General features: G+C 44.6%; 2 protein-coding genes, 2 long non-coding RNA genes and 2 other non-coding genes across 12 annotated transcripts; 2 read left to right on the forward strand and 4 right to left on the reverse strand.

Moving 5' to 3' along the window:
- Positions 1–11: 11 nt before the first annotated feature.
- Positions 12–4394, forward strand: nsrp1 (nuclear speckle splicing regulatory protein 1). 4 transcript variants are annotated; one of them, XM_061752832.1, is made up of 7 exons: positions 12–133; positions 2508–2598; positions 2680–2736; positions 2831–2959; positions 3046–3253; positions 3516–3618; positions 3715–4394. In XM_061752832.1, exons 1-7 carry the CDS (start codon positions 69–71, stop codon positions 4295–4297), a joined length of 1236 nt encoding a protein of 411 aa, XP_061608816.1. In that variant the 5' UTR covers positions 12–68; the 3' UTR covers positions 4298–4394. The 4 variants fall into 4 exon arrangements, with proteins under 4 accessions (XP_061608816.1, XP_061608818.1, XP_061608817.1 ...); XM_061752834.1 differs by lacking the exon at positions 12–133 and adding an exon at positions 910–1043; XM_061752833.1 differs by lacking the exon at positions 12–133 and adding an exon at positions 1922–2053.
- LOC133467696 (uncharacterized) lies at positions 796–1799 on the reverse strand. The gene is made up of 2 exons (XR_009785285.1): positions 1696–1799; positions 796–1092 (listed from the first exon to the last, which is right to left on the reverse strand). It is a non-coding gene; the product is annotated as an uncharacterized LOC133467696 (long non-coding RNA).
- A 390-nt stretch (positions 4395–4784) lies between the features above and the next one.
- LOC133467694 (uncharacterized) lies at positions 4785–6211 on the reverse strand. Its single transcript, XR_009785280.1, has 5 exons — positions 5968–6211; positions 5798–5842; positions 5538–5611; positions 5151–5193; positions 4785–4954 (listed from the first exon to the last, which is right to left on the reverse strand). It is a non-coding gene; the product is annotated as an uncharacterized LOC133467694 (long non-coding RNA).
- LOC133467761 (small nucleolar RNA SNORD65) lies at positions 5032–5104 on the reverse strand. The gene has a single exon (XR_009785314.1). It is a non-coding gene; the product is annotated as a small nucleolar RNA SNORD65 (small nucleolar RNA).
- Positions 5691–5762, reverse strand: LOC133467760 (small nucleolar RNA SNORD49). Its single transcript, XR_009785313.1, has one exon. It is a non-coding gene; the product is annotated as a small nucleolar RNA SNORD49 (small nucleolar RNA).
- A 581-nt stretch (positions 6212–6792) lies between the features above and the next one.
- LOC133467674 (ras-related protein Rab-34-like) lies at positions 6793–10861 on the forward strand. Of its 4 annotated transcripts, XM_061752789.1 has the most exons (13): positions 6794–7011; positions 7289–7422; positions 7622–7874; positions 7958–8067; positions 8237–8328; positions 8538–8603; positions 9255–9356; positions 9460–9524; positions 9611–9662; positions 10050–10135; positions 10255–10345; positions 10448–10552; positions 10705–10861. In XM_061752789.1, exons 3-13 carry the CDS (start codon positions 7763–7765, stop codon positions 10769–10771), a joined length of 948 nt encoding a protein of 315 aa, XP_061608773.1. In that variant the 5' UTR covers positions 6794–7011; positions 7289–7422; positions 7622–7762; the 3' UTR covers positions 10772–10861. The 4 variants fall into 4 exon arrangements, with proteins under 4 accessions (XP_061608772.1, XP_061608773.1, XP_061608771.1 ...); XM_061752788.1 differs by having other exon boundaries at positions 6793–7011; positions 10050–10131; positions 10448–10861; XM_061752786.1 differs by having other exon boundaries at positions 6802–7011; positions 10050–10131; positions 10255–10861.
- Positions 10862–11094: the final 233 nt, after the last annotated feature.

The raw sequence follows: 11094 nt of genomic DNA on the forward strand, positions 1-11094 counted from the left end.
GGTACTGTTGGACAGTGTTGGACTGTTTGACTGCTCGACGGCTCCTCCCCGCGTCCTCTGAGCCGCGCATGCGCAGTTGCGCACATCGGCCGCGTCGGGGCGGTGTGGTGCCTTGTCGAGCCTCAGCCGCCGGGTGAGTGCAAAAGCAATAGTGTTGTTTCGTTCAGAGAAACGAATCTTTTAGTGAACGAACTGAACCGAATCAGTTTATGAAATGATTCGTTCATTTATCTTGGCCACCACCGGCCGCCAGGCAAGCGAGTCGGCTGGGAGCGGAAAGGAACTGTTGAAGCGTTCTGTCACTCACTTCTGAATCTTCGGTGAATGACCAATGAGCAGCCAGCGTACAGGCGGGGGCGGGACACCATTAAACATACTGCCATGTGATTTGCGATTCGCCAGCGTTGCCACTCACTTCGGCGAGTGACCAATGAGCAGCCGACGTCAGTCAGCGCCGTGCAGGCGAGGGAGGGACTTAAGTTCACTGAACTGAGTGATTCGTTCAGTGAACTGGTGTACTGAGGAACTGAAGAGTGATTCGTTCGTTTGTGATCCGCTAAGGAGCGATGTACTAGTACGATAAGTGATTTGTTTGCGCAAGGAATGACGTACTACGCAGTGAACGTACTCATGAGTGATTTTAACCGCAAGTCCTGACGTCCTTGCGGGGATAGCTTTCACTTTCTTCAAGCTAACGGCTAATGTTGCAGTCAAGCACATGAAAACAAGCACACATTTGAAAAAGATGTAAATTAATAATACATGTTTTTACGTACACATACATATTACCTCTAATACGATCATTCAAGCTTTTTATTTCATAATATTAATAATAACAATACATTAAACTTCTATAGCGCTTCTCAAGACACTCAAAGCCGCTTTCCACTAATCAGATGACAATAACAGTAAAGTGAGTGAGCAGGAAGCCCGGCTGGCGCGGGCTGGTGTCAGCGACGTTTTTCACCGCGGTGGCATACAGAAAAGTCACGCCGGCTGGCGAGAGCCTCACTGGAACGTCAGGGGACGCGGAAGAATGAATGGTCAGTAGCTGAGCTCGCTGCACGCATGTTCACGACTCACAACCGAGAGCTTGGTGAGAGAGAGAGATGGGTAGGTGATCATTTAGCCCAAGTTTTTATTTTATTTATAATCTCCCCACCTTTCCATGTTTACAATACAATAACAAAAACAACGCACAGTGCTTCGGTGAATGTGTTGAGTGACCGTGAACCTCAGGGATGGATCATTAACTGAATGAGGAAGCACTTGAATGATTTTGTGAAAAAGAACTGAACGATTCGGTGAACGAATCTTTTTAATGAATGGATTCGAATGGTTCCTTACACTCAAAATAACTGCCGTGCCCATCACTAAAAAGCAAACCTCACCTGAAACCTAAACTTCCTCATGAAACAGTCATCACGCACACGACATGACAGATGCATTGGAAATCAACTTTGTTCTTTTCTTGTCTTCCGCTTCCCTCACAGAGTTCAAAACTGTGTAAAATTAAATGCAAGTAAAAATTACATTGGAACTCAATAGTATTTGGTGTTTATATGGACTACTGTATTCCAAAGGATTTGTTAATTTTCGAATGTTTATTTAATCAAATCTTCAAGTAGTAACTATTTGCATAGGAGCAACGGCGCCATCCAGTGGAAAATAGAATTACAATAAAACTGTACATACCGTTTCGACAATGTTACATTGCGTTAATCGGAGGTGATCTGAAATCTGACCGTGTAACGAGGAAACAAATATCACTCAAATGAAAAAAAAAAAGTTGTTTTGATCATCATTCGTCATGCTGTTTTTTTTTCACAGTAGTCGCATTTTCGCTACACAAGAGCAAACCCGTGTCAGCAGAGTAGGTGAAAATTCCAACTTTGTTGTAAGGTGCTATTTATGTGTCTGCCATTAACCCCCACACGAAGTCAGACATATAACTTTAATTTCATAATTTTTTTCAACTTGACACAATAAAACGTGTCGAATATGCTGAACGAGTTCAGCCTAAGCAAACAAAGATGGCAGTGCCTGGTAAACAGTAAGTGCTAACACACACGAATCGACGGTTTGGGAATATTTTAGGGTTTTTAAAGATTGTAAATTAAAGACGATGCGATTGGCTGTTCGTTACTTTTCTTCTTGCTGAGACATCTTGGAAATGTTAGTTTACCGGCTCTGCTGCTAATCCAGCTAACGATGTGCTAACTGGAAACTGAAATAGGAGGGTAAGAAGCTGCGTAATCTGCGTAACTTGCCTCATTCTGCTCGTTTAATCAATTGTTTTCTCTTTCTTGAACGTTTGCTTCCACCCCAGAAACACAGTCGCGTTGTCACATTTCAAGAAAATTTGATAAACGTACTCGTCAGTATCCTGTTTACTAATACACTACTCAGTGAATACGTTGTAATAGGGATACTTATGGTGTTAAGTGAGTCATAGACTTCTTTTTTTTATTTTTTATTTTTTATTGAGAATCCTCTTTTTAAATCAGGTACGGGCTTATCCTGCCTCAGAAGAATTGCTTGACGAAGCCAACACGTCTCCAGAAACATTCTGTGTTTGGGGATGACTCCGACGATGAGGTAGATCAATAACTCCATAAATGTCTACAGTACATTTATGTTTAAAAGAGGAGATATGAATGAATGTTTGTATTGAACCAGACATCTGTCAGGGAGAGTCTGCAAAAAGAAGCAGCGAAGAAGAAGACGATGAGGCAGGTGAGACAAAGATTTAGTTTGCGTGTTTGGTGACTTTCTTCTGAGGGCTATTGTGACGCGATTGGCGGGCTTGGGCGTGATGTGCGATTTGCAGACTCAGCTGGAAATGAAGAAGGCCTTGGAAGAGGACAGCACCGTGTACGACTATGATGCCGTGTACGACGACATCCAAAAGCAGAGGCTGGACAACAGTCGAAAAGTTTTGTCGGGGGCAGAAAAGAAGGTAAAGTCGTCACTCAAACGAACCTGTGTGATTTATTTATTTGTTTAAGTCCAGTGAGTAAGTGAGTTTTGCTTTGCCGCTTGCAGCCAAAGTACATCCACCAGCTCATGAAGGCGGTGGAGAGCCGCAAGAAGGAGCAGGAACGTCGGGAGGAGAGGAAGATCCAGAAGGAGCGCGAGGCGGAGGGCGAGCAGTTTGCCGACAAGGAGGCGTATGTCACCTCGGCCTACAAGCGGAAGCTGCAGGAGCAGGAGGAGGAAGAAGAGCGCGAGCGGAGGGAGGCCGCCATTGAAGGTCAGACCTGCGAGACATGACCTTCAAAGAAAATCTCTCACTTTGTGTGTGCGCGCGCGCGATATAAGATCGTCCTGATAGTTAAGTACGAATTAATGGATTCATTGGCCAGCCCTCGTCAAACCCTTCACAGCACAAGGCCGCTTTGACACACTATCAAAATACTGCCAAAATACATTTTTCAAACGTCCAAAATACAAAAAAATGAGAGATGAATTCAGCAATTGCTCATTTCAGTTTTTTTTTTTTTTTTCCTCATCAGCTGCTTTGGACGTGAGGAAACAAAAAGATCTGAGCGGCTTCTACCGACATCTTCTGAACCAGACTGTAGGAGAAGCAGCTGTCCCGGATCGCTTGGCTAACAAGTACATTTGCTCAGAAAAACCTTATACCAAATATATATACACACACACATGTTAATATTTAACTCAAAACATTATTTTATGTGGGCTCTTCCACAGAAGTCAAAAGTCAGAAGATGTAATGGTTCCAGAAACATCTCAGACAAGTGTTGACATCACGTCAAGTCCCGGAAGTGACGGAGAAGACGCACACGAGAAGAAAAACAGATTCCACAGGACCGCCTGCGCCGCCTCGTCCTCACATTCCAAACGGCATTACAGACTGAGGTCGCCCTCATCGGGGAGTGAGTGTGAGAGAGAAAGAGATGCGTGCGGAAAGAAAGGGCGAGACAAGGACGGGTCACACGGCAAGAGGAGGCAAGACAGTGACGGCGAGAGTCACCGAAGCAGACGCCAAGACAGAGAGAGGGAAGAAGACGGCAGGAGGATGTCGGATAAAGATGAAGGGAGAGAGGAAAAGATGAGAAAAGATGAAGATGGGAACAAAGCACCTCGAGGAAAGGAGGAGGATGAAGGATGCGAGAGGGAGGATGAAGGGGAGAAAGGCGAAAAGGTGACGGTAGTGAACAAGTTCGCCAAACGTTCCAACGAGCAGACTCTGAGCTCGGCCAGAGATCGATACCTCGCCCGCCAGATGGCTCGCTCGGCAGCCAAATGCTACATTGAGCGCGACGAAGACTGACTGCCACCGCACACCGGTCCTCAGCTTCTCACCCAAATGTTCAAACAAAGAAAATTGTGATCAAATGTAGAGTGACATTAAAATCTTTCCTATTTGAGTGTGGCTCCCATGAACCTTGAAGACAGGCGAGCAGTCCCTATTTGATCAGAGCACCATATGACGGACTTGTGGAAAACAACCTGAGGCAAGTCAACACAGTATGCCATTTAGATTTGTATCAATCTTTAGTGATTATCGGTTACAATATTCAGCAGCATTGTAGTGCAAATGTTTGAGGATGAATTGGCAAAAAGGAAACTGGTATTAAAGTCTGAAATTAGCAAGTGTGCAATTAAGGTTGTTAAAAGCTTCCCACTCATTTCTAAACCAATCCTCAGCAAATTTCACAAGGCTACCATTCATTTTGTTCAGGTTCATGTAAATATTGGGGAATAAGAGCATAATATTGTTTCATGAAGACGAGGCAAAATAAAAATAAAAAAAACAGTTTAGTTTCCACAGCTTTTTATTCAATAGTGCAACAATGGATGTTGGGGAAAACACTCCAGAAATTGGCTTCTGCAGCCGCTCGTCACTCGAGAGCGACTTGAACAAAAGACGCAATATCTCCGACTGCCACGTCTCCAGTGAGGCGGGCACAGCGTAACCCTCTGAAAGCTGCAGGGAGAGAAAAGCAAACATTAAATCCCACTCAATCCTTCAATCTGACATCCATTAGATCATATTTCTTGAGTGTTCAGAAAACCGAGCATCACCACTGAACATCTGACGGTAATTCCAGCTGTTTCAGTTTCAATTTCATCACAACACAAGATGCCAATTGGCACCAAAGACGTCAATCTGCAACACTCACCTGATCTTCGGCGCTCCTCAAAACTTCAACAGGTAAGTGACACCTACATGAAATAGAACCGAAAGCGCACATCAAAGAGAAAATCAGAATTCAGCAAAACTTCAGAAAATAGGATTAAAAGTCAGTCCAGCAGTTGTCACATCCGGTTGGCATTTCCATCACAGACAACTTGGTTGCCGCCACATCTGAATATTTTGACATTAAATGTGATAAATGTCATCAGGAAACTAAAGAAAAACTCATCACAGGTTATACCTGAAGTGCACGCAACGTTTTAATGTTTGCAAGTTAAGAAAACAATCACCACTGAACATGTGCCGATAATTCCAGCGGTTTCAATTTCATCATAAATTAGTATACTTTTTTTTTTTTTTTTTTTTTAAATACCTTGTGGATCCAGACCAGTAGCTTAAAAGAATCCATTATGAGTTTGTGGAACGTTCGTCCGTTGGACACGTGACCTGAAGAGAGGTCAAAACATTTTTTCAGACAACATAATTAGCAGCAGCATGAATTAGAAGTTCTTGCCATTGCAACTCAGAACAGTGATCAAAAAACATCGCCAGTTGTCGCATCAGACGGCACTTCCTATTCACAATTTTCATCTTTGTCATATTTATCTCACTTTTATTCTGGACGAAACTCACCTCTGAGTAAAACCGCCAGGTGACGTTTAACGAGCAGACGTACACCTGGGGGGGGACATTTAAATTCAATCAGGAGTCTACGCGACACCTGCATTCAACACATGTTCTAAATTGTGTTAATTGCGGATTTTTGTGCATTTCTGAATTCTATACTGTATGAGCAAACGTACCATTGGATCACGTGTTCCATCGTTGCGTCCACGTGGTCAACAACATGTTACTTCGGCAAGCAAAATCATTTTCTTTATATTTTAGCAAGCAAAGTCGCCCATTCAACGCCCAAATCCAAGTGCGATGTTGGACGAACATTTTCGCACTATGATTATTTAGTTGAGTTTGTCTTTCTCTATTTAGACGACAGCAGAATCAACTGTGTAGTAGCGAGTAGAGTCCAAGTGGAAAAGGACAAGCAAGCGACGACAGCGCTCTTATATAGTTGGAGTCGCATGTATATTACGTCACATTCGCTAGCGTGCGTACTGTCGTGGTGTCGGAGCAGTCGTAACTCTTAAAAAGTTACATTGAACTGTGATATATATATATATATATATATATATATATATATATATATATATATATATATATACCTATCTATCTATTCATCTCTGTCTCTGTCTCTCTCTCTCCCTCCCTCTCGCTCTCTCCCTCTCTCTCTCTCTCTCTCTCTATATATATATGTGTGTGTGTGTGTACGTGCGTGTTTATTTACATATCACACACACATACACACATAGTCATGACTCCGTATCGTCAATATTTTTTAAATATTAATATAATTGTTTTCTTTTTCGTCAATATCTTTCTGTCTCCAAAGCGTTCTCTGTCAATTGAGCGTCTGTCGTCGTACTCGAGCGGCTCCGAGACTACCGGAGACAAATTCCTCGTGTTTTTTTGGACATACTTGGCAAATAAAGACGTTTCTGATTCTGATATATCTTATTAGCGATCACCGTGTCACCATCGGAGTCTGCTGCGTTCAATATAGGTTGGTGTTCGATATTATTGTGAAGGACTGTCGTCAGCTCCCTCATGCCGGTACTCTCCGAGGCAACAAGGCGGCGCAGTTTGCTGGCTCCAAAAAGCCAACCGATTTGATCGCGAGGGAAGTCGGCTGACTCGATTTTGTGTCACCAGCTGCTCAGCTTTTGTTTTCTGCGCGCATTTTTGACATCATATCTGGAACTTTATTTTCTCTTAGCTAACGGCAGCTTCGGGTAAACGTCTTGATTGTTCATCTCATGCTTTATTTTCTTGTTCTTCGTACTGTTTCTCTTTGCTTACGACCTGGATCGTTAAACAAGTTATTGACTCCAAGTTGACTTACTTTCACTAACCCTCACCCCAAATGTATTTATCACACGAAAAGGTGAAAATGCCAGCGTTCACGTGGTTCGACTAAACCCTCAAATGTCTCTCGTGGACAAACTTTGTCACAAAAATGTGTCATTTGAATTGTGACACTAATGCTATAATTTCCCGTAATTTGCACAGCGTGGGCGTGGCTTCAGGCTTTCCCCGATTGCTAATTGTAGGCACGGCTGGTCACCTGAGCGGCTGCTCGCTCACTGGGACAAAAGAGGGAGCTCAGACTTTCTGATCGCCGTCAAGTCGCGTGAGATAACCAGGTATTCTTCTTCCTCTTATTATTATTGCTTGGTTTTTGTATTTTGTGCTTGTATTTACAATAAAACATCCAAACCATCACTCGGCATGGATTTGTTTTAACCCGAATGCGTCATATAGTTTAGGAACCAACTTCAGGCGGTTTCTCATTGCCCCCATCATAGATTTGGTATATTCGTCATGAATTCATCTTCCGTTCAGCTTCTCATCACGCGGGTCGCGGGCGTGCTGGAGCCTATCCCAGCTATCTTCGGGCGAGAGGCGGGGTACACCCTGAACCATACCACCGACAACCACTCGCACTCACATTCACACCTACGGGCAATTTAGAGTGTTCCATTAATGCATGTTTTTGGGATGTGGGACGAAACCGGAGTGCCCAGAAAAAAACCCACGCAGGCACGGACGGAGAGAACATGCAAACTCCACAAGGCGAACCCCGGTCCTCAGAACTGTGAGGCGGACGTGTTAACCAGTCGTCCCCAAGTGCCGCCGACTTGGTATATAATATATATGTATCTCTCTGGTCCCCACAAGCACAAGCAGTGACGTCCATCTTGACCCGTGCGTGGACGTGGACGTGGATTCAGTGCAACATCATGTTACTTCCTACCAAGAGCGACAGGATCATAACGGACCTGCCCAAGGTGAAACACACTTTAATACTGACAATAACAATTTAACACAAATGCAATAACAATATAATAATTAAACCACAATGCAAGACCAAAATAATACAATTCAGTAACAAGAATGTAATAACAATGTAAGAACATAATTATGTGATGATAACACTTGCTGATGATGTCACGTCAGTGCTTCAGTCCAAAGGCGGCGCTGCAGACCAAAGAGGTTTTCCATACTCAGGTGCAGGCCGCGTGTCAGACACACAGGGAAGATGCTGTCAGGTGAGTTCGAAGGTCATGTAGGCCCTGTTTGTTTAGCACATCAGTGATTTATTCATTCATTGATTCTAAATGGTGTTCCGTCTTTTGCGAAAAGTTGATTTATCTAACAAGTTGCAGAAAAAAATGTTGTTGGCCAGAAAGGAAGGTATAAAAAGTCCTCAAATGAACTTGAGAAAGTGCAAAGCTGATGATGGCATGAACGTTTTCAGCTTCAACGTCGCCAAAGTCATTGTCGTGGGCGACGTCTCGGTTGGAAAAACTTGTTTGGTCAGCAGGTAAGAAGCAGTCCGACAATTCAACACAATCCGTATCTCATCATCATCATATGAACAATACTAAGAGAGCAGTGGCGGACAGCGCATTTGGCACATGAGCCTCGAATGAGGACGTACCTGACTTAATCTGCCCCAATAGCAAGGCAATAAAGTCAACGCAATTCTATTAACCAGCAATACGATACGAACTCTGCCACGTACATCATCGCAATCAATAGTTATTTCATAACATGACAGAAAGACAAAATGAAATATGCTCAGCAGAGATGCTGCTTATTAAATGTGTTCATGTGTGCAGCTCACGACAGATGTGTTTCGCTACTCCGACTTGGCTTTAACTGGTTTTGCCCTGACCAACCAATGAGGTCAGGACGAAATGTCATCAAGGGCCAGCGAATTTGAAACAGATTGCTTAAAGCGAGTCCCGTTACTAGTCAACATGACGTCATGGGCCCTGGGCGGTTTAGATTTACATGGAAAGTGGCAACACGGAGGGAGAAATGTGATTGCACAAAATAATTTTAACATTCGCATACCCGTACCGGAAGCAGTGCAGCCACAGAATGAATACAGTTTCATGGAACAAACATTAGAATTGAGGTTTCCAATGTTGGCCCACCACTGCGTACGTGAGTCATGAATGTTTGTTAGATTCTGCACGGGCGCCTTCGACAAGAACTACAAAGCCACCATTGGTGTCGACTTTGACATGGAACGCTTCCAGGTGCTCGGGGTGCCCTTCAGCCTGCAGCTGTGAGTATGTCGCAAGTCATCGCCTTCATTGTCATTGAAGAGGAAGGGGCAAAGTATGGAGCCTTGAGGGACCACGTTCTAAAGAAAGATGGCGTGGTTGCAGGTGGGACACTGCGGGGCAAGAGCGCTTCAAGTGCATCGCCTCCACGTACTACCGAGGCGCTCAAGGTGAGGAAGGCGCAGCTCCGTCCAAATACAAGCGATGGACTGAAGTGCTCCAACGTGCTCCATTTTGTGTGCATTACACCTTGCAGCCATCATTGTGGTCTTCGACTTGAGCAGAGGGAGCTCCTTAGTGCACGCCAGGTAAAAGACGACAAGACATTTCTTGCCAGTGGGGGGGCGGGGAACGAGACAACGTGTTACTTTGAGATGTTGACCCATCTGGAAATCACAATTCATTCCCAACACTGTCAATCAACATCAGTGTGTTTTGTGCTTTTCCAAGGTTAGTGTGAATATTAGATTTGAAGTTTCATCACAATGGCTGCTTTAATCATATTGACAACCACCTTGTGTACAATATGCAGGATACTTTAATAAGCAAGCCAACATGATAAACATCTTGGGAGCGTGCGTGCGTGTACACGTCCAAAATGAGTAATCATCAAGGGGAGGAACAAAATGCAAGGTGCCTTTGACTCTGTCATATTGCTACAGAAACCGTTTACACTGAGTGTTTACTGTGCGTAGGCAGTGGCTGGAGGATGCCCTGAAGGAGAACGACCCCTCCGGTGTTCTTCTCTTCCTTGTGGGCACCAAGAAGGACCTCAGCGTGGGTGAAGATGAAGCGCAAAAAAAAAAAAAAAAAACAACTTAAAAGTCACATCTCCAAAACTTTGGGGGTGAAAAACAAGATTGCATCGAGTGTCCTCAGGTGATGATTTTGCTCTCTCAGTCTCCAGAGGAGCTGGCTCAGGTGGAACAGGGAGCCGTTCGAATGTCAGAGGAACTCAGGGCCGAGTACTGGGCTGTGTCGGCAAAGTCGGGTGTGGCGCATTCGAGCTCATATGTTAAAAACGGCTACATTTACACGTTAAGACATATGGATAACATACAAACAAACAAACATGATTCCGTGTCCACCACAGGAGATGGTGTGAGAGATTTCTTCTTCCGCGTGGCCTCTTTGACCTTCGAGGCCAACGTTCTGTCCGAGCTGGAAAAACAACACGGGAACACCGCCGACATCATCAGTGAGTCGCCGTTGCACTTCATCGATGACTTGACAGAAATATGTGCACGCTCCCATGTCCAGATGACGACTATTTGTTTGGAATGTCGACTTTTGGTTGGGACGTTTCTTTTTTCTACTGCCATAACGATGTGACGGTTGTTGTATTATAAGAGATCTCGGGCAGGCCGGAGGACGAGCGCAAGCCGGCCAAGAGGAAGTCCGACTGCTGCTGATGTGACAATCTGGGATCACCGCATACGTTAGCACGTCGCTCCAGGAGAAGACGCATGGGTCGAGCTGGCGTGGAAATAAAAAGTTGCCAAAGGACTTTCCCGCATTCCTGTGTGGCTTGTTGACTTCCCACGTGTGTCATGTGCTTCAGCGTGACTAATCTCAGTCTTATGACCGGCATGAGCGCGGCCTTCCGCGCTGACATCACACTTCCCATGTCGTGTGTGTGTGTGTGTGGGGGGGGGGGGGGGGGGGGGATTGTTTGCCGTATCCACTTCGGCTTAGACAACAACAAAAGTTTCGACCGACCCTTATTTGATTAAAGGGCGC

The sequence above is a fragment of the Phyllopteryx taeniolatus genome, chromosome 17 (genome assembly GCF_024500385.1).
Source record: "Phyllopteryx taeniolatus isolate TA_2022b chromosome 17, UOR_Ptae_1.2, whole genome shotgun sequence".
NCBI lineage: Eukaryota > Metazoa > Chordata > Actinopteri > Syngnathiformes > Syngnathidae > Phyllopteryx > Phyllopteryx taeniolatus.

What these genes read in the sequence shown, in the direction of transcription:
- nsrp1 (XM_061752832.1), top strand. Translation starts at nt 69, where the DNA reads ATGCGCAGTTGCGCACATCGGCCGCGTCGGGGCGGTGTGGTGCCTTGT. An exon ending in TGTCGAGCCTCAGCCGCCGG is followed by an intron (nt 134 to 2,507) that starts GTGAGTGCAAAA and finishes TTTTTAAATCAG; the next exon opens with GTACGGGCTTATCCTGCCTC. An exon ending in CCGGATCGCTTGGCTAACAA is followed by an intron (nt 3,619 to 3,714) that starts GTACATTTGCTC and finishes GCTCTTCCACAG; the next exon opens with AAGTCAAAAGTCAGAAGATG.
- LOC133467674 (XM_061752786.1), top strand. Translation starts at nt 7,763, where the DNA reads ATGCATGTTTTTGGGATGTGGGACGAAACCGGAGTGCCCAGAAAAAAA. An exon ending in CACAGGGAAGATGCTGTCAG is followed by an intron (nt 8,329 to 8,537) that starts GTGAGTTCGAAG and finishes GAACGTTTTCAG; the next exon opens with CTTCAACGTCGCCAAAGTCA. An exon ending in GCACCAAGAAGGACCTCAGC is followed by an intron (nt 10,132 to 10,254) that starts GTGGGTGAAGAT and finishes TTGCTCTCTCAG; the next exon opens with TCTCCAGAGGAGCTGGCTCA.